At 37.5% G+C, this 20,691-nt stretch overlaps 3 protein-coding genes across 9 annotated transcripts in view; all 3 read left to right on the top strand.

Moving 5' to 3' along the window:
• Positions 1-7,521, top strand: part of ppfibp1b (PPFIA binding protein 1b) — a 31,933-nt gene extending 24,412 nt beyond the window's left edge. For all 7 annotated transcript variants that reach the window (XM_042495582.1, XM_042495580.1, XM_042495579.1 and 4 more), the window contains 11 exons: positions 89-230; positions 1,085-1,216; positions 1,452-1,602; positions 2,170-2,281; positions 2,619-2,707; positions 3,825-3,947; positions 4,584-4,709; positions 4,789-4,977; positions 5,352-5,516; positions 5,820-5,885; positions 6,600-7,521. In XM_042495582.1, coding sequence (XP_042351516.1) covers positions 89-230; positions 1,085-1,216; positions 1,452-1,602; positions 2,170-2,281; positions 2,619-2,707; positions 3,825-3,947; positions 4,584-4,709; positions 4,789-4,977; positions 5,352-5,516; positions 5,820-5,885; positions 6,600-6,683 — 1,379 coding nt within the window. In that variant the 3' untranslated portion in view covers positions 6,684-7,521. The remainder of the gene's footprint in view (positions 1-88; positions 231-1,084; positions 1,217-1,451; positions 1,603-2,169; positions 2,282-2,618; positions 2,708-3,824; positions 3,948-4,583; positions 4,710-4,788; positions 4,978-5,351; positions 5,517-5,819; positions 5,886-6,599) is intronic.
• Positions 7,522-8,848: 1,327 nt separating this feature from the next.
• On the top strand, positions 8,849-14,319 carry endouc (endonuclease, polyU-specific C). The gene is given in 9 exon segments (XM_042496093.1): positions 8,849-8,859; positions 9,081-9,108; positions 9,111-9,139; positions 9,227-9,326; positions 9,407-9,518; positions 9,613-9,734; positions 11,229-11,341; positions 12,197-12,347; positions 13,389-14,319. Coding segments are annotated over 9 exon segments (942 nt in total). The 3' UTR covers positions 13,665-14,319.
• A 672-nt stretch (positions 14,320-14,991) lies between these two features.
• polr3b (polymerase (RNA) III (DNA directed) polypeptide B) overlaps positions 14,992-20,691 on the top strand; it is a 28,619-nt gene continuing 22,919 nt past the window's right edge. The window contains 11 exon segments of the mRNA XM_042495726.1: positions 14,992-15,166; positions 15,472-15,504; positions 16,278-16,334; positions 16,422-16,486; positions 16,603-16,678; positions 17,253-17,353; positions 17,667-17,758; positions 18,075-18,192; positions 18,487-18,595; positions 20,005-20,086; positions 20,089-20,126. Of these exon segments, the coding sequence (XP_042351660.1) occupies positions 15,095-15,166; positions 15,472-15,504; positions 16,278-16,334; positions 16,422-16,486; positions 16,603-16,678; positions 17,253-17,353; positions 17,667-17,758; positions 18,075-18,192; positions 18,487-18,595; positions 20,005-20,086; positions 20,089-20,126 (843 nt within the window). The 5' untranslated portion in view covers positions 14,992-15,094.

Below are 20,691 nucleotides of genomic sequence, written 5' to 3'. Positions count from 1 at the left end.
CCCGTGCAGCAGCTCCGTCTCCGTCAATCTGTGCACGTCTCCCGTACTGATGCTCATGATGATTTTCTGTGGCCGTTTGTTTGTGCAGCTGAAACAGAGCGACAGGGCACTGACCATCTGGATCTAGCTGGGCTGCCACAGAGGTCTGCTAACAGCGACAGCACCCACACACTCCCGACGACCCCAGAGGGCAGGAAAAAATCCAAAGGAATAAAGAAACTCTTTGGGAAGTAAGTAGAAGGCTACATGAGAATCTTCAGCTCTTGATTCAAAGAAAAGTGAATAAGTAACTGTTTAATTAAGTGAAATTAAAAACTTAAATGTATATAGGATAATGAATATAAATGTAAATGTGTAAAATTAAACATTCAACTCGAAATATGAAAAATGTGCAAAAATAATTTTTCACTGTGGCCATTTTTTTTACTTTACTTTTCCAAAATGCATTCTTTTTTGCTCAAGGTTTTTTTTATTAATATTTAGAGTTATACAAATATAGTTTATCACAGATGTTATTGGAAAAAGAATGACAATATGTGCCCCCCAACCCAATGTTTTTTCTTCAGCACAGCCCCATTCCCACTGTACCATCAACAAAGAAACTTTAGTCTGACAGAAAATTACAAGTGCATATAAACAAAATCAGTTTGACAATGATAGAAGGCAAGACACAAAATAAAACAAATGAAATCTGCAAAATTTGATTGAAAAAAAATCACGACAGAAGCAAAAAGGCAAAAAAAAAAAAAAACTCACAAAAAAACACCTTCTTGAGTGGAAAGATCATGTACACATACATATATACACATATAGTAAAAGAAAAAAACAGGCAAACAAGCAAAAATAAATAAATGAATTAAAGAAAAAAAAGAAAAATGAAAAGAAAAAATTGAATTTGGGAAAAAAGGAAGGTTGTTGTAAGTAATAGAGTGTTATAAAGAATCAGTTATGGGTTTATCTTATTGAAATGGGCTATAACAGGTTGGCATGTGAGTGTAAACACATTCACCTTTCCTCTCTGGCCATATTTTAAATGATTGTTGCGATGTTTTAATATATATGTTGAATATCATATTTTTGTAAGGCTAAAAAGAAGTCAGTCTACCACCTTTAACCTGGATGACAACCTACCAGAGGGCGAGTTCAAGAGGGGTGGAGTGCGAGCCACAGCGGGACCCAGACTGGGCTGGTCTCGTGACCTACAAAGAGCCAACAAGTAAGTCTGTGCATTCAGCCTGAATAATGAGACTCAGAATGTGGTTTGCTTGTTTTGGATTTCTGGTGTTCAGTGAAATTCAGAGATCATGTGATTACTTTTTTGGGAAGACATCAAAAAAGCTTGAACTATACCAATAAATATATGCATCTGTTTCTTTTTATATACAGTTACAAGGATGTGGCAGCATACCTTTTGAAAGTTTGACCTTTCCGTTCTCATTTCTTTTTCTCAGTGATGTTGATGCTCCCTTTGCACGCTGGTCAAAGGATCAGGTGTGCGACTGGCTGCAGGGGCAGGGCCTCGGCCTTTATGTGAACATGGCCCGTGTGTGGATCTCCTCTGGACAGACGCTGCTACAGGCCTCCCAACAGGACCTGGAGAGGGTGAGACGCAGAGTAATTTAGCAATCATAAACTTACTACTGGGGGTATATTGTTTTTTCAGGACCAATACCGATTATTAGTAGTTAATGAGACTGATAACAGGTATTTGGACCCGATATGCTTTTACAACAAAAAAGAAAATATTTCTTTCAATATTTAGAATGTGTAATATAACAAACTCCAACAGAAAACGTTGTTTTAATGCCTTTAGTAAATGTTTAATCAAAACTGAAACTTACAACATCATACACAGCAAGATCCCAGCAACTATTTAAAAAAATGAAGTCAAGTGAAAATTTAAATAAAAAATGACTTAATAAAAATAGCTAACTGAGGTTTTACAAAGTAAAAATTCCTCCCATGCTGACACTTTCTTTGCACCTTTTAATTTATTCATTCTATTGGGAATCATTAAAATTAAATGCTTATATAGATAATACACAAACGGCCAAATATCTTCCCCAATGATACGCCAGGCTGATAATGTGTCGACCCCTACTTAATACAGTACGTAGTACCTCAGGGATGCTGTGTGTGATCCCTGCCTGTCTTTTTGTGGATGTTCAGGAGCTCGGCATCAAACACCCGCTGCACAGAAAGAAGCTGCAGCTGGCTCTGCAGGCGCTCGGCTCAGAGGAGGAGGATAATAAGGGGAAGCTGGACTACAACTGGGTGACGAGTGAGTAACATGAAGACATGATGCCTTAAAGTTATCAACGCTCTACGGGTCAAAGTAAATCTGAGGCCTTTTTTCCCTCTTGTTGGCTACTTCAATGTTGAATCATTACATGAGAAAAACTTCGTCACAAAGCAACAGAATTCAACATCAAACAAACAATGCACATTTAAAACACATTTTAAAAACAATACACATGAAGCAGTTTTCGAACACACGAACTTTCACCAGGAACTAGGAGCCACTTGATCAGAATGGCTTTCCTGATCACTGATGTCCAGTCCGTTGACCAGGTTTGACCTCCTGCTTATGAGACTTTGCTCTGTCCTGTTGTTCTCAGGATGGCTGGATGACATCGGTCTGCCGCAGTATAAGACCCAGTTTGATGAGGGGAGGGTGGATGGTCGCATGCTGCACTACATGACAGTGGTGAGTGTTGAAAACGAGACACATACGCTCCCTCAGCAGACCGCAGGGATACGGTCTGATGACAGTGTCATCTCAGTTTAGGATTAGTGCGTAGTGAGTCTGAATCGCTGGACTGGAGAAGGCCTGGTCTCAACATCCATATTTGGGACAGTGCAGAAGTCACACCAGCGTCTAACCTTTGTTCAAACTCTGATTTCTTTACAAATTTTCCTTTTTTAAAATTGTTTTTACTGCACAGTCTGTTATTTACTATCAATTCAGTGTCCCAACTTCAACTAAACTTTGCTCTTTTGTTGGATTGAGTTGGGCAGAGCGAGGGTTGCAGCTTTTGGGGCTCCAGCTTCAAATGTTTTCTCAAAAGCCCAGAATCCATGCCAAAGAAATCCAATATAATAAGGAAGTAAATGCTCTTTTGTTGGCCGTAATATTCAATGCAGATTGTTGAAAGTCACATTGGCATGGTTGGGAGTCCTTGATTTGTATTCCACTGTAGCAGATTTGTCATCTAAACTAGTGGTTTCCAACTGTTCCAGCTACTGAGTCCAGATTTCTCTTTAGTTACTGGTTCAGGGTCCGCACTTACGAGAAATTACCACATATTCAATTTTATTTAACAAAATTTAAATAACATGTTGACTTAAAACACAATGAAATGAACTATATCCATGAATGAAGTGTTAGTTAAAACCAGGGACATTTCTAGCATTTGAAAAAGAAAGCAGGCATGTTTTTATTTATTCATTTTTATCTTTTGGGGAGATTTTCAAATTTCCGATGATACTCAATAACATGATGTGGGACAAACACTTAATGCGTTTTCCCGAAGTCACTCAGGGAGGCTCGAGGAAAAATACTTCAAAAAAAAAAAAAAAGCCAGCCTGTTTTTCACAAACTTGGCCACGGTCCATTCACAATGGACCCACGACCCACTTTTGCACCACGAGTTGGGAACCACTGATCTAAGCATAGTATAACAGAAATAGGGTTTTGAGATTAGTAATACTGTTCACACCAAATGCATATGGCTTGAAAAATAGAACAAATAGCTCCTGTAAATGGATAATAAATCTCTCTCTGCTGCTTCAGTAAGTCACTAATGTCTAACTTTGTCCCTCAGGATGACCTGCTCTCGCTGAAAGTAGGAAGTGTCCTGCATCACCTCAGTATCAAGAGAGCCATCCAAGTGCTCCGACTCAACAACTATGAGCCCAACTGCTTGCGTCGGAGGCCATCTGACGAGGTACGTTCACCTTAACTGTCAATTTAGGAATGAGCAGCCTGTTCTTCTGCAATGACCAGCTGTCTTAAAAAGCCTTGAATTTAATATTCTCAAATTTCAGGCCTTAAAAAGTCTTCAATTCATCAGCAAAGCCTTAAATTTGGTCAACAAAGGTCTTAATCTTTTTGCTTGTCCTCTCACAGTGATGTTGCTTATTATGCATCGTACTGTGTTCTGGCTGTTATCATCAGACTGTCTGTGATGGTCGTGGTTTTCATTCACACACACACTGATCAAAAGCCACTATATGAGGTCATTGAGAAAGGTTTGGACTTTTTTAGGTTCTTCTTTCAATTTTGTAAGAGCAGTCAAACTTTGCAAAGCCACTGTGTGTAAAATATTTCAGTTATTTTTCTACCTACTTACTGAGCTTAAATTATAGTAGGAGTTTTTGTTGTGACCAAAAGGCAGCATGTGAGGCCACTGAGAAGTGTTTGAACTCTTAATGCATATGGCCTTGACGTTGGCATTAAATTTAATTCTAGGTGGTATTAAAAAGGTCTTGAAAAGTCTTAAATTTAACTTTGAGAACCCTGGAGGTACCCGGTTTATAACTTTGCATTTTCTTCATCTTTTCTCTGCGTTTTCTGCCCACAGAACAACATTTCTCCAGCAGAGATTTCCCAATGGACCAACCATCGGGTGATGGAGTGGCTGCGGTCTGTGGACCTCGCTGAGTACGCTCCCAACCTGAGAGGCAGCGGCGTGCACGGAGGCCTGATGGTGAGACAGTCCGAGGTTTCTCAAAACAGAAATTCTCTCCTAAAAGTATCCGCACCTAATACATCTCCTCTTCCTTCAGGTTCTGGAGCCACGGTTCAACGTGGAGACCATGGCTCTGCTGCTGAACATCCCCCCCAACAAGACGCTGCTGCGCCGCCACCTCGCCACACATTTCAACCTGCTCATTGGCTCAGAGGCTCAGCAGCTCAAACAGGAGTGTCTTGAAAACCCAGACTACACTCTGCTCACTGCCACCACTAAGGTCAAGGTAATGAAGATTATCGGTGTTTCTAAATAGTGCTCCACTTCTCTTATAGTAGTTAAAAAGGTTACCGGGTTAATAAATATCTAAGAAAATCAAAACTTTGGGTTTTACATAATGATGTGATGACGGAAATGTACATTCTTATAAGCAATAAATTCAGTTGAAATAAGAGACTACTCCAAGGCTTAATAGGCTTGAATGCAACTATGCAGACTCTATATATCTAACAAAACATCTTTAAATTACCTTTCAATGACCTCTTAAAGTTTTTAAGGGAACCCTGATGGATATGTACATTCCAGTTTGCAAATCTAAATGCAGCAATATAAAACTGAAATACTGAATTTCTTTATGTTCTCTCTCCTCGTTCATACCAGCCAAGGAAACTGTCATTCGGTAACTTTGGCAGTCTGAGGAAGAAAAAGCAGGATGATAACGAGGAGTACGTGTGTCCGATGGATGTGGAGATGCCAAAGGGACGAAGCTTTCAGAAAGGCTTCGAGCTCCAAATCTACGAGGACGACCTCGACAGGCTGGAACAGGTGAGCTCCTTCTTCAAAGTGTCTGTTCAAAGATGATTTTTATGAAAACTTACAACATCAACAATCATGTACCTAATGTACAGTGTCTCTGAAATCTCTGTGTGTGTGTGTGTGTGTGTGTGTGTGTGTGTGTGTGTGTGTGTGTGTGTGTGTGTGTGTGTGTGTGTACATTGTCACCACTGTTGTTTGGAAGGTGACTGTTTTTTTACAAGACGTTCACTCAGTAGAAGTATCTGTTCATGTTCAGTGTTTACATTAGGGGTCTCAGTTTATTGAGTTTGAAAGCTGCGTCTCGTTTCACAGATGGAGGACTCTGAGGGAACTGTGAGACAGATTGGAGCTTTCTCCGAGGGCATTCAAAACCTAACGGTGAGAATATATGGACTCTAAATCCAAATTTCCGGACTTCACCGCACTTGCAGAGATCTGTCCAAATGCACAATTCATCCAGTCCACAAGGGTCCTCAAGCTGGAAAACATAGCATAAAACATAACTAAATAGAAAAAATAAATAGAAAACATGTGTGTGTATTTATATATATATATATATATATATATGTACTGAAAAGTTTAATAGGTAGTAGTAGCATAATTTCTACTTTACCTGCTTTATCACTTGAATGCATAAACAAAGTGCACATATAGGACAAAGATTTGCAGATCAAAATCAAGATTGGATTCGGTGATTTAATCCAATTTCAAAATCAGTTTTTTCTTTTGAACAACCTTTATTCAAGATGTGATCCAATGGGATAGCTAAAATACGATCAGATCACTTTTGAGCAACTGGGCCCTGGCTTTTAAAAGATAGAGGAGATGATACTCTGATGGGTTGAATTCATGTTACACGCACAAAATGCCGTTCATGAATAAATGGACTAAACACAACCCACGTATGCCTCACTTTGTGCCAGATTATGCACCATTTTAACTAACAAAAGCGGAGATGGACACACTAAATTCACTTTCACTTCGTTTACAGAAGGTCCTGAACGGTGACACGGACACATAAACACATTGTAGTCATTGATAACATTGTTTTGTGAGCTTAATATATTTTTTCTGCATTGTGCCTTTTCCCAGAGCATGCTGAAAGACGACGAATTCTTCAAAGAGGCTTCAAATTCACCGAACCTCAGTGTGACAGATGAGGACTCCAACGCCTGAGACCGTCAGCACCACGAGACCTGGTCCTGCTGTGAACGAAACCCTGTGCCAACCCTCTCCACTCGCACACAGACTTGTCTCAACAAATCCCCCAAAATGCTCCCACTTTTCTTTTTTTTAGTGTTACATTCAGAGATGAGCCAAAAGTATTAGTGTCTTTTGTTTTTTTCAGTTTTAAACAATGGTGTCGTGAAAGCCTGCAGTCCAGTAGCCACTATCACTCCTGAACTTCGTCTCCATGACTGTCGTCTGATGACAGGGAACATTTGGGGCAACACCACTGCTTGCCTGCCAGCTGGTTTCTGGAGATATTTTGTACGTAGTTGTGTTCTGGCACCTTTCTATTTATAATAGAACAGATGTGTCGACCAGCAGGAAAAAAAGACATCAAAATATGCCAATATAGATTTTAATATATGTCTTTTTAATTGCCTTCTGACTGTAGAAATATTAAAAAAAAAGAAGTAATATGCTGAGAAGATTTCTCCGATATTTAGAGGTTGGTGTAAATTAAAAACTCCGAAACAGCTGCTATGTTTTCTACAGAACTAAACCCCGCTAATTACATGGGAATTGTCATATGTTTTATCCTACGCTGAACATTTTAAAGGTTTTAGCTCAGCAGTACTATTCTATAAGTATTTGCACCAATACATCATACAGTACAAAGTCTGATTAATATCAATGCATGATATTTGAATTCATCACATTTATACAAGAGCTTTTTGTTTATTTTATTTTTTACCATGAATTGATTTTTAATGGAAAATGTCTGTCGGCTGACACAGAGTTATTTTTGGAAAAGCATCGTGGTGTATTCAGATTTGTGAGATAAAGTCAGGTTTTTTTCAAAATAATAATGTCACATTGCAACCCTCGACCATAAATGAGAAGTTAAACTGTGTTTTGGGGTTTTTCTCTCTGTCTTTCTCTTTTCTTTTCTTTTTTTTTTTACGTTTATCCATTTCTAAGATCAATAAAGTAATTTAAATCAGTTTGGATTTGTCAAAAGTCTTTAACCCAGAGGAAAAAATAGATGATGGGAAATTGCTAAATAATGAAAAAAGTAAAATTTTTGTCTTAAAAATATGTCTGCTAAAGAGTCTATAATGTGATCTCTTTACTACAGATTTAGGCAATAAAATGAAATATATCAACCTGATTCCATCTCAATATATCAATTATGATTTCAGATTTCACAACTACATTAGATGATTCAAACTTTTGGAAACAGAGACTGGACAGGACATCTGGTTAACATTAGTAAATTATCACTTTAGCTCATAGCTGTGCCTTTAATGCTCTTATATAATTCATATTTTAACATCCACTCTATACTAGTTGTATATATGTATTATTTTATTTTATTTATTTATTTTTTGTATTTATTCCTCTCATATTTTAACTTCTACCCTCTACTAGTTGTATATACTTAATATTTTATTTATTGTTTTTTTGTATTTTTTCCTCTATCTGTATTCATTTGTCTTGAGTAATTCATATTTTTTAACGTCTACTCTATACTAGTTGAATATACTTAATAGTTTATCTATCCTGTTTTGTATTTTTTTCCTCTCATATTTTAGCTTCTACTCTATACTAGTTTTATATATTTATTATTTTACTTATTTTTTGAATTCCTCTCATATTTTAACTTTGCTCTATACTAGTTTTATATATTTATTATTTTACTTATTTTCTTATTTTTTGAATTCCTCTCATATTTTAACTTCTGCTCTATACTAGTTGTCTATACTTAATATCTTATTATTCTTTTTTTGTATTTTTTTTCATCTCTCTCTGCACTTCCTTTTATGTCTTGTATAATTCATATTTTAACTTCTACTCTATACTAGTTGTATATACTTATTATTTTATTTATTCCTTTTTCTGCCCCGTATATTTTCCTTTCTATTTATCTGCAATATATTTATGTCTTCCTGCTGCTGCAAACACCTGAATTCCCCCTTTGGGGATCATTAAAGGTCTAATATCTCAAATCAGTGAGTCAGAGCGCCCTCTGGTGGCTGTGCACATGACTCAGCTTTGCCCGTGCTCAGTAAACAGACACGATCCTGCGCCTGCAGGACATGCAGTGGGTGGAGACTGGACTTTAAGTCAAACAGAGCATTTCACTGCAGGAGTGGAAACTTGCAAGAAGCATCATGGCTGCAAGGTGTGTATTTTATTTTTAATCTTTATTTTTAAACTAATCTGAATTCATCTAAAAATGAACGACCTTCCTTTAGACAAGTTCAGTTTAGTCTTTTAATGACTGTATAACAATATCATTTTTCTTATTTTTTGACAACAGACCAAATTAGTTGAGAGAAAGTCGAGTTGTTTTTTTTTTAATTTCCACTGTGATAAAAATGTGTCAAAATGTGCCGTGTGCAGGGTCTGTGGAGTTCTTGCCCTTCTTGTTGTGTTTTTCTCAGTGGACTGAATGCATCAAGGTACAGCAGCCAAGAAGAACATTTTCATGAGTTATTCTGTTTGTTGAGTTAAAAAGAAAGATCAGTTTTCTGAATTTTTCCTAACAGACCAGCTGTAAACCAGGAACTATCCAATCTTTTCAATGAGCTGTGGAGGCTGGATGTGAATCGTTTAACACCTGCTGTAGACTACACAATCTCTGTTCAGGTGTGTAAGTCTGCTCTTATTCAGACAGCACCGGTCCTCTGTTTTTACAAAGATACACACTCTGTGTTTAAACTGTCCAGGGCAGAGCTGGCTTTGTAAACCAGGGCAGCCACGTTGTTCCAGATCACGCCTCACTGCCCCTGTTCTCCAACGTCAACGAGAACAAACTGAAGAACATAACCACCGTCTCACGTAAGTGTCTAGTTTTCCTCCTTTTTTTTTTAGGTCTAAAAATCCAGCTCGCTGTCAGACCTCACTGTGATGAATGTGATTTCTGTGCCCTCAGGATTCATGAAACTCCTGGACAACTATGAGCGGTCGACAGGCGTGACTGAGCGAGTCACAACAGAGGAGCAGACGGAGATTAATCTCTTCCTGGATGCCGTCTTAGAGACAGAAGTCATGAAGGTATGTTTGACGTGTTACAACCAGTTGCATCTAACAACCCATTTACATCTGAACAGTTACCATAAAACTTCATTTGGGACAGGCTGCTATATGAGACAGGCTTTTAATTCCTTTCACACAAAACTGTTGCTCAGCAAAGATGGGAAATAAAATGTATTAAATTGAGTCTTACAATTAAGCCTCGTCAAAAAAAGAAACCTCAAAACCTTTTCTGGAAGAACAATTTTGGAACCCATATTTCTAGGTGTCGGTATGATATGTTTTGAGACAGCAGCTGAACTCCAGAGGGGTTTTCGTCTCTTCCTGCCTCACTGCGGCGCTGAACACATTATTTCAGGATGTTAGAGAGAAAAAAACATGTGAAACATCTGTGTGCAGCTGAGGAATGCTGCGTTGGCCCAAACTGAGCTCCCCGAAGAGGATCAGTGGAAAAATGTGGCCGTGCAGTTCCTGTTGTATTTGGAAGAAAGGCTTGTTTGTTAGATGGACCTGATGGCTGCAGTTTGACATCGGGACAAAAGTCTTCTCCAGAGGACATTTACAGTTTAGTATTTGACTCCATCTGTGACTTGAACTTTTTTAAAAATATAAGAGGTTTTGTCACATACACATTCAAACACAATAGTGCAGTGAAGTACAGTTACCATCTCTTTTAATGTAAAAATTAAGGCCTTGATTGGTATTAAAATGTGTTATATTCATCTGTAATAAGTCCTAAGAATATGAAGACATGGAGAAAATGACTTTATGAATCTATTTTTTCTGCTGTTGTATTGTAAAATCTCAAAGTTAACAGTAACTTTAAAAAATATCTCAAATGCCTCCACATCAACATCACCAAAAGTTTATGTTACGATAAGTATTTGGGCAAAATTCTTCCTAACCCTACGTGATTGATGCCGGTTAATTTTTTTCTTTAATTTTCGTTCCAATGGGCCTTAAAAAGTCCTTAAAAGACTTGAATCTCACTTGCCTTAAGCTGCAGAAACCCTGTTAAAGTGTGACACTTTTTTTTTTTTTAAACATACACAAACAATAAATATAACAACATTTGAAAGAGGTCATGGAGAAAAAAATAAAATAAATAAAATCACTGCAGTAAAATGTCAATTTACTATAATATAAAGTTGCTTTTCAAATAATATAAGTGCTATGTAAACAAGAGCAGTATTGTTCTAAATATTGTTACAATACACTCTGAAGTAGGTCCTCAATGAGTGTTAGCAAAATCCCATACAAGCTTTTCCCCAAAAATAGTTGAGGTTGATATGATCTTAAAACATGTTTCTGATACTTTTATCTCAGATAGTTGGAATATTCTTGAAAATTCTGCAAGATGCAAAAAAATCAATAAATAATTACATTTTTTTTGGATAAAGTTTAAAATAACTGTATGCTTAAATGCATCTGAATATGAATGATGTTTTTGTCTGTTTTGGTATCCAGAGTCGGGTTTGCATTGATGTGTATTTTATAAGTGTGATTTGTCCACAGCGAGCTCATCAGTACCTGGTGAGCAAAGGAAAGTCCAACTCCAACGTGATGCTCTTTAAGAGTCAGCTGCGTCTGATCTGGTTCCACCTCTACCACAGACAGAGAAACACGGGGTGAGACGCCCAAACATCAGATCGTTAAGTCTATTTGTCGAACAGTTTGTGCACAGACAGCAATGACGGGATTTACTGTGATTTTTTCAAAAATTTGATTTATAAAATGCTTTCAGCCATTGTTTTCAGGTTGTCAGTAGGATTCTTGTAAACAGGATATCTCATGGACACCTTGAGGGAATTTCTTCAAATTTACCACAAACGTCCACTTGGACTCGAGGATAAAATGATTTGATTTTGGTGGTCATAGGTCAAGGTTAAAGGTCACTGTGGCCTTGTCTGTCTCATTCTTGTGAATCTGGTATCTCAAGAAGAGCTCAGGGAATTAATTCAGATTTGACACAAACATCCACTTGGATCCAAGGATGAACTGATTTGATTTTGGTGATCGAAGGTCGAAAGTTCAAGGTCACTGTGACCTTGTCAGTCTCATTCCTGTGAACATGATATCTCAGTAACGCGTTGAGGGAATCTCTCCAAATTAGGCACAGACGTTCGAGTAGACTCAAAGATGAGTTGATTTGATTTTGGTGGTCAAAGGTCACGGTGACATTGCATTAGTCTCATTCTTGTAAAAGCGATATTTCAACAACACCTTGCATCTATCTTATTTTTGTGAATGCAATATCTGAAGATGGCCTTGAGGAAGTCTCCTATAATTTGGCACAAAAGTCCACGTGGACTTAAGAATGACCTGATATGAATCTGATTGTCGAAGGTCATGGACACCTAATACAGCATGTTTTGGGCCATAACTATAGAGCCCTTAAGAACCACCTTAAAACTGTGCTGATTGTATAGATCTTCTGTGTGTGAGGCATCCATGTGTTATTTTGTGCTGTAAACATTCACCAGACTGGACTCCTGTGGATTCGAGCATGTGTTTGTTGGAGAGACAAAATCTGGAACCGAAATCATCGGTTTTCATAACTGGATCCAGTTCTACCTGCAAGAAAAAAACAGCCACCTGGACTACAAAGGATACAAGGCCAGAGACCATGACCTGGTGAGTATAACAGCTGCATTTCTCTGTGTATCAATATAACCTGTTGTCTCTGTCTTTGTTCCTTGATTCTGCTAACGGTCATGTCTAATGTTTTTGAAGGGAGACAGTAACACCTCAATACTTTGAAAATATGAAGCTACAGCCAGCAGCCAGCTACCTTAGTTTAGCATAAAGTCTTGAAACAAAAGGAAGCTGCTGCTCTCAGCTGGTGCAAATTAAACAAACGAGGTATAACATATTGAATTAGTGCGTTTGTTACCTTTGGACAGATTCAACTGTCTCTGGTCTTTATGCTAAGCTAAGCTAACAGGCTGTAGATTTATATTTACTGTACACAAATGAGAACGGTATCAATCTTTTGGTCAAATTCCTTATTCAGATCCCAAAATGTAGAATTATATTTTCAGTTTGATTCTTAAGAAATATTTTGGACAAACTTTGCAAATTTGAGGGTTAGGGTTGTTTTTTCTGGCTTTATGTGGGAAAAAAAAAGTTGAATTCTGGAAAAAAAAACTATTTTGTTGTTTTGTCATAAAACAACAATCAGGCTGCTGTGTGAACTGTGGGGCATCTCAAACATGTGATATTTAATCTATTCCATCCCAGTGTCTGTTGATTTAAAGTGTCAGGTCTAATAAAAAAAAAAAGAAACTGCTAAACTGATAAATACCGTGCTTAATATATTAACTGCTGCATCTTAAGAGGAAAAAGGTGAGAAATAAAAGAAATTCGACATATTGACACCCTGTCCTCCTTCAAGTCCCCTTTGAAAACAAACCTGTTTAAGCTGACAAATTCAGTCCGATTTTATGGTGACACACACATCTTGATTAATTCATTTTAATGAATATATGCCTAGTTTTTATGACAATGATTTTGTCTTGTTATTACATTAATTTATTACTGTATATTAATGATTTTTTGTGGATGCATTGCTGCTTGTTTTTAACTGTTTTGTAAGGCGTCCTTATGTGCTTTGAAAGGCATCCGTAACTAAAAAGTATTATTGTTGTTATTATTATTTTTATTATCCGTCCACAGCCCGATCAAGACGACCACGTTCTGAACCTCCAGTTCAGCTGGCACAGTATCGTGAAGCCCGTTGGCAGCGCCTTCATAGGGACCAGCCCTGAGTTTGAGATGGCGCTCTTCACCATCATCTTCCTCATGAACACAGAGAGGAGCACCACAGTGCTGGTCAACATCGACCAGTGTCAGATGGAGCTGGTGGTCATCAGGCATGGACGCTCCCTCGGGACGGCGTACCCTAAGCTGCTCAGCAGCAACAGCAGACATGTTCGACAGCACGGACACTGATGAGGAGGATCCCCTGAAACTTACATCGTAATAATGTTCAGAAGCCCAGAACAAACAAACGAGGGTTATCCTTAATCTCAGTCCAAGAACGTATATCAGCCCAAAGTATTTTAATCTTTTCAGATCCTCCGTCCGTTCCAATGGACATAACATTTCTAGGATGTCTACATCTATGACGCCTGTCTATCAACTCCACCTCAAAGCACAGAATTATTTGATTTGATGTCTGTAAGCCAATCACAGTGTTCCACCTCATCTAAGGTCGACTGCAGTGGGGCCACGCCCTTTTTTAATAAGTACTGCCGACCGTGAGGAAAGAGGGAACATTTCAGTCTATTATTCGTATACTTAAAATACACAATTTGTGTTCAAACAGCTTTAAATGTAACTATCATGAAAGATTTACAGCTTTTATTCAGGATTTTTTAAAAAAATAGTCATCCGTTGGAATGGCCGATGTTTCTGAATGTCAGCAGAAAATGTAAAGGAGAAATGCAGTTTAAACGGGGAAATACTGTTCGGGTTTGATTGTTAGTGAATCAAATTGATTATGTTCACAGAACATTCATCTTATTGTTTTAATGCACCACTTTATTCATGGATATCAGTTAATTATTCATGAAAAATAAATAATCTCATGTTTTTGTCCCAAAAATGTCTGTTAAGACCATTTGTTGTCTTTTTTTAAATATTGTCACAGATTCTTCGTCCATTGGAAGTGACAGAAAAAAAACCCACATTATGATGTATCCTAAATATCTCTATCTATCTATCTATCTATCTATCTATCTATCAATCTATCTATCTATCTATCTATCTAAATATATATCAACAATTTACAGAGGAAATCTGTCATCATAATATTTTTGGTAACATAATTGGGTTCAGTCTAAATGGGTTAAAGAGTTGACGTGGTTTCCTGTTGAAGATAGAAATATATTGTTAAAACACATAATGGTCTATAGGGTTATGCAGGGTTTATGTCCAAATTATTTTACCAGGTATTTTCAGTAATGTTTTGGAAACTTAAGCCCTGAAAATGAGGTTAGTTTATCTAACCTGAAACAACCAAAACTAAAGAAGGGAGAGTTACATTTCTCCACATGTAGGATGTATGTAGGATGTCATTTTTGGTTTGTCTTTCGGGGTAAAGGTTTTTAGTAAGACAGTTTGTGATTACTACATTTTTTTTAATCCAGGAATAAAATCGCTTGAGTTGACAGTGCGGCCATTATTTCCTTTAAAAAAAAAAAAATTGCATCAAAAAAATCACAATAAGCGGAACGCTTTCTTTGGTTCCGCGCGCCCGGACGCTTTTCAGCGGAACACAGCAGAGAGGCGCACGTTTGGCTCGTCTTCCGGTGCCGTGTGTCAACAGAGGCAGTTTGAGCGGAGTTTAATGTCTTTTCTGTTGAACAGGAGGAATAACAATGGAGTTGCTCGGAGGAGAGTTTTGTGACATGACTCCTCAGGAGCTGGCGGCTCCTGTCAACACTGTAGCGGTGAGTCAATAACGTAAATACAGACGGAAAGACTCAAACCACGAGCGCAGGGAAGCTAGCATTGATGCTAGCAGCGCAGGGAAACAAACAAATCATAACAAACACGTTTATGCTCGGTGCGGACGGCGACAAGAACCTAAACTACAGACAGTTTCACTTTATTTTGGACTATGTCATTTATTAACATGTTGTCAGATTTTAATTAGCAACGTATTGCCTTTAATGCAGAAATTTTCCAAGCAAATTGCCTTCAACGGTTGTTCATGCAAACCTGATGTTTTATTGTTATTATTTCTTTTTGACAGGAAAAATGGAAACTGTTACCAGCCTTCCTGAAGGTAACAGAGCACCCTCATCCACCTGCTGTGTATCCCAAACATTTTACTGAATTTTATACTATATCTACTCTGTAAATCCTCTGTCACGCGCCTCACATGTTGATTGTCGTTTCTTGTTGAATGGATGTGTGACGCTACGATTGTTGTTATGCACGTGTTGGACGTAAATGAATCACCTGCTGTTTTTGGCTAAGTCTTCAATGTCTAGATACACTCCAGGCAGCAGGAGAGGATCAATACCTCTGATTCTTTAATGTCTCTGATGTAGCTCCTTTTTTTAAATTCACTGATCCAGGATGTATGTACACAACCAACACGTGTTGAATTCTACACATTGCACATAGATAAAGCATTTTGCCACACGCTTTATGTCATATACAGTTTACTTTGCTGCTGATGATGCACTTTTGTCCTCTGTATGAATTATTCTTTTGTTTTCTTTTGTACTGATGTTCATTAATATGTCCATTTTACATATACATAAATTAAATTAAATTAAATATTCAGTAAAACTTCAATTATTGGCCGGGCTACTATTTGCTTAAATCATTGAATTCAACAGGCTTATTTTTGGGACAGGCGGCTTTATGGGACAAGTTGATGCCAAACTCTGAAGCTAATTGTGCCACTTCTGCAAGTGCTCTTTTAAGTTCTGGTAGAGCTTCAGCCGTTTGATATTATCGCACCTCTGATTCAACCTAATAATAAATAATAAGACTAATCAATCTCACACAATCTGTATTTTATTTTACCATACACAACCTGTTTTCCAGGTGAAGGGACTGGTGAAGCAGCACATCGACTCATTCAACTATTTCATCAACGTGGAGGTAAAACACGATGCCAGCATGAACCTCTAAAGTTTTTACAGCTGCGTCTTCGTGGTAATAAGTTCATGTTCATGTTTTGTTTTCCAGATAAAGAAAATAATGAAAGCAAACGAGAAGATCACAAGTGATGCTGATCCCATGTGGTACCTAAAGTACGTCTCATTGTTTGCATTAAAACAATAGTAATCAAACGCTCCTGTATGCTGCATGTTTGTCTGTGGGCAGCTTATAGATTCAGTTTTGAGTCTAAAATATTTAACTGTTCCAGATACCTCAATATCTACGTTGGCATGCCTGATGTTGAAGAAAGCTTCAACGTTACCAGACCAGTATCTCCTCATGAGGTGAGCTCAGTTTGTTGTGTAATAAAAAGAACATTTTACGAGCCATTGTTGGTAGCCCAGTTTGTGTAGCTGTAGTTTACCATTACCATACCATAACCCAAATGTTGTGATCGGTTACCCCTGATAGCATATGTAACTTTTTTTTTTTTTAAATGTAAGTTTCTATTTATTTTAATATAATCAAAGAGACAGAGTCATTATATGTGTTTGTAACTTTGAGAGACCTTTGACAAATACACATTTTTATAATAACCAAAATAAACATTATTTAGTAATAACCTTACATAAGGATTGTCAGTAACTCAGCAAAAGCCTTTTCTTCATCTTAAACTTATTTAACGTCTGTTCCTTTTTTATTTCATTTTTTTAAATGCATCCCAGAGGGGCAGAAATGAAACAAAGAAAAGTAAAATGAAATGAAATGAAATAAAATGCTTGTAGCAGTCAAACAGAATCAATAAAAAGTTAAGAGTGTTACCTCGCCTCACCAACCTTTTTTCCATGAAAGAGCAATAACGCTTTTGGCCGATAAATGTCAGAACGCTTCAGACATCATCCCTGTTTGTTTCCACAGTGTCGTCTCAGAGACATGACCTACTCAGCACCCATCACAGTGGATATCGAGTACACTCGTGGCAGTCAGAGAATCATCCGCAATGCGCTTCCCATCGGAAGGTATTGTTGCTTTGTCTTTTTGTGTCTCGCGGTGTGACAGTGTGCCCAGGTGGCTTAATCTCTGAACTTTATGGTCAAAATTTAACATGCCAAAAAGCCATTTCATCAGTCCGGCTCATCTGTCTCCTTTCACTTATCGTAACTCTTTTACCTGCCGGAGCATTTGTGATGATGGTCAAACTGTTTGTTCACAGTTTTATCTTTTTGTCCGCCACAGCAGCAAAACAATAAATTAACACTGACACTGCAATTTATTATTATTATCCTATTATTACACACTTGTTATTAATGTATTTAACTCTGCTTTTCTCAGGATGCCGATCATGCTGCGAAGCTCAAACTGTGTTCTCACAGGAAAGACGCCCATGGAAGTTTCTAAACTGAATGAGTGTCCTCTGGATCCAGGTACACAAAGCGGGACGCAGAATGGGAGCAATAACACAGTTTAATAATTATTATTATAATTATTATGAATTCATCCCCTCTAAAACATTTGACACAGATAATCTACCTTCTTCACCAGACAAAAAAGTCATGTTTTATGTTAGAATAAACATTTAGGCAAAATAAAATTGTCCTACTTAAATTTTCGTTGTTGGAAGATTGGTCTTAAACTTGATTCTGAGTGGCATTGAAAAAAAGTCGTAAAATTCCCAAGTCTACCGTGCCTTAAGCTGCAGGAAGCCTGTAATAGCGATTTGTATCTTATATTTCTCCACAGGGGGTTACTTCATTGTAAAAGGTCAAGAGAAAGTAATTCTGATCCAAGAGCAGCTGTCCAAGAATCGAATCATTGTGGAGCAGGACAGGAAGGGTGCAGTCGGAGCCTCCGTTACCAGGTACTGCAGCAACTTCTCCACTAAACGTTAATCCAGTGACTGACTTTACAAATATTCAGAGAATATATATATATATATAAGTATATATATATATATATATATATATATATATAGATAATATATATATATATATATAATATATCGACCATGCTGATAAAGCCTCCTTGGATTTATTTGATGGGGGGTGAATAGTCTCTGGTTCATATATTATTGTGAAACAGTTGACTTTTCTTCGTCAAAACTTCTGTTTCTTCATCAGCTCTGATTATTTTCAAACCTTGTCTTTAATTTCAGCTCCACTCATGAGAAGAAAAGCAGAACAAACATGATTGTCAAACAAGGCAGATTCTACCTGAGACACAACACGCTGTCAGAGGACGCCCCGATTGCCATCATATTCAAGGTATTTTAAAAAAAAAAAAAAAAACAAACCTTTTATTGTAGAAATCAACATTTTAAAATATGTGACATAAGGACAAAAGCAGAAAACATCATTAAAAAACAAACAGGCATGAGCTCATATCTAAGGTACAAGAGCTGTTGATGATAATGACACAAGTTCACCGAGCTTCCAGTAGGGGGAGCTACAAGACAGCGAGATGATTTGGGGTGATTTTGTATTTATTTATTATTATTATTTATTAAGTTGTTCCCTCAGATGCTTTGTTTGTTTCTCAAGTAACTTATTCTGATTAGATAACTTTTTATGTTTCACTTTGCTTTACTTCAGCCCCCTGAACTGTTTATAACAGATGATTTCACACAATGTCCGTAGGTTCCTAAAAACTCCCAAAATGTCCTAAATTCAATTTTATAAATATTAGCCTGTGTGTCTGATTGCCACAAACATTTTATTTAATTTCATTTATCAGTCTTTTTAAATTGGTTTTGTCAGCATGAGTCATGCTCTTCTGCGTGAAAGTCTGATGATACAAATAGTTAGTTAAACTTACCACTTAACCTAATACTGTATTTTTCTTTATACTTACAATTATCTGTCGGCAAAATGTAGATAAACCTAACTCACTCTAATCACTCTAATCATTGTATTGCTATATAACACCTACCTCTGAGTGGGACCTCATATATATGTTATTACTCTTGCAGTGCTTGAATAAGAAAATCATGATTTGTCCAAAAATATGTCTAAATTTGGTTGAAAAAAAATTCTCAAAAAAAATTCAAAATTCAAAACTAAGTGTCTGATAGCTGTAGATACTGTTCATAAATATTACGTGTTTACTTATATATTTTGTTGCAAGTTCCTTTGAAGTCAGTAGTTTCAGTAATTCATCATCAGATTCATTTTTTATGTGTCGCTCTTTGCGCTCAATGAAAATGTCAGCTAGCCAGCTGGCATCATTAACTTCTCGCCCCTCTGAGGACAAATCTCTCCAAAACGTGTCAACTTGTGAGAGCGTCGAGTGTTTGGAGCTGAAGTGATTATCCGCAGGACACAGTTTGCACGCTCGCTCTGTTTGCTGTGCACTTGTATATCCTGGGTGACTTCTTCCCCGTCCCTCTCCGTGTTTGGCTGCAGAAAAAACCTCTGATCCAGTGTGGCACGGACGGATCAGTTCCCACAGCTTCACATTTCCATAAGCAAATGTCAGACAACCTTATGACTCCCAGTTCACCTCTCTGTACACACACACACACACACCTCTCCCCTCCTCATGCCTCCTCCTGGCTCACCTCTGGTTCCACAGTATCTCCTCTGTGTGCATTTCACCTCATCTTTCAGCTCCTTATGTGGTTTCAGAAATGAAATATTAAATGATTAATGCTCATGTCACATCCTCTTTCACACAGGGTATGGGAGTAGAGAGTGACCAGGAGATAGTGCAGATGATCGGTACAGAGGAGCACGTCATGGCCAGCTTCGCCCCGAGCCTGGAGAGTGTCAGAAGGCTCAGATCTTCACGCAGACTCAGGTACCTCAGTCATCCATGTGGGGCACAGCTGCATGATTTGATTAAAATCATCAAAACAAAATAATAGCAGCACTGCACTCGGCTGATTTTACACACAGAAGTCAGTTTACTCGTCACAGGGAATCCTACTTTTAAATTCAGTTTTTTTATCATGATTAACGAGGATGATGATTTGAGTTTGAAAGGCTGCATCACCGTAAAGTGATGTGATATTCTGATCTAGGGTCAGCCAATATTGGTTTTTCAGGGCTGATAGCGATACTGATTATTAGCACTACTAATACTATGAGACTGATAACCAATATTTGTAACTGATATTGATTTACAATAAAAAATGAAAATATTTCTGTCAATTTAGATTTTGGGATACAACAAAACTCCAACACAAAACTTTATTTAAATGCATTTAAGAAATGTTTAATCAAAACTGAAACTTTCAACATCATATTTCACCAAGTTCTCTGCAACTTTTCATTTATGAAGTTCAGTGAAAATTTAAATTAAAAAATGAATAAATACACATAGCTCCCTGAGGTTTTACAAAGTAAAAGTTCTTATTGACACT

Source organism: Plectropomus leopardus, chromosome 11 (assembly GCF_008729295.1).
Source record: "Plectropomus leopardus isolate mb chromosome 11, YSFRI_Pleo_2.0, whole genome shotgun sequence".
NCBI classification, from domain to species: Eukaryota; Metazoa; Chordata; class Actinopteri; order Perciformes; family Serranidae; genus Plectropomus; species Plectropomus leopardus.
Note: the sequence above shows the minus strand (reverse complement) of the source record. Positions and strands in the feature narration are given on the sequence as shown.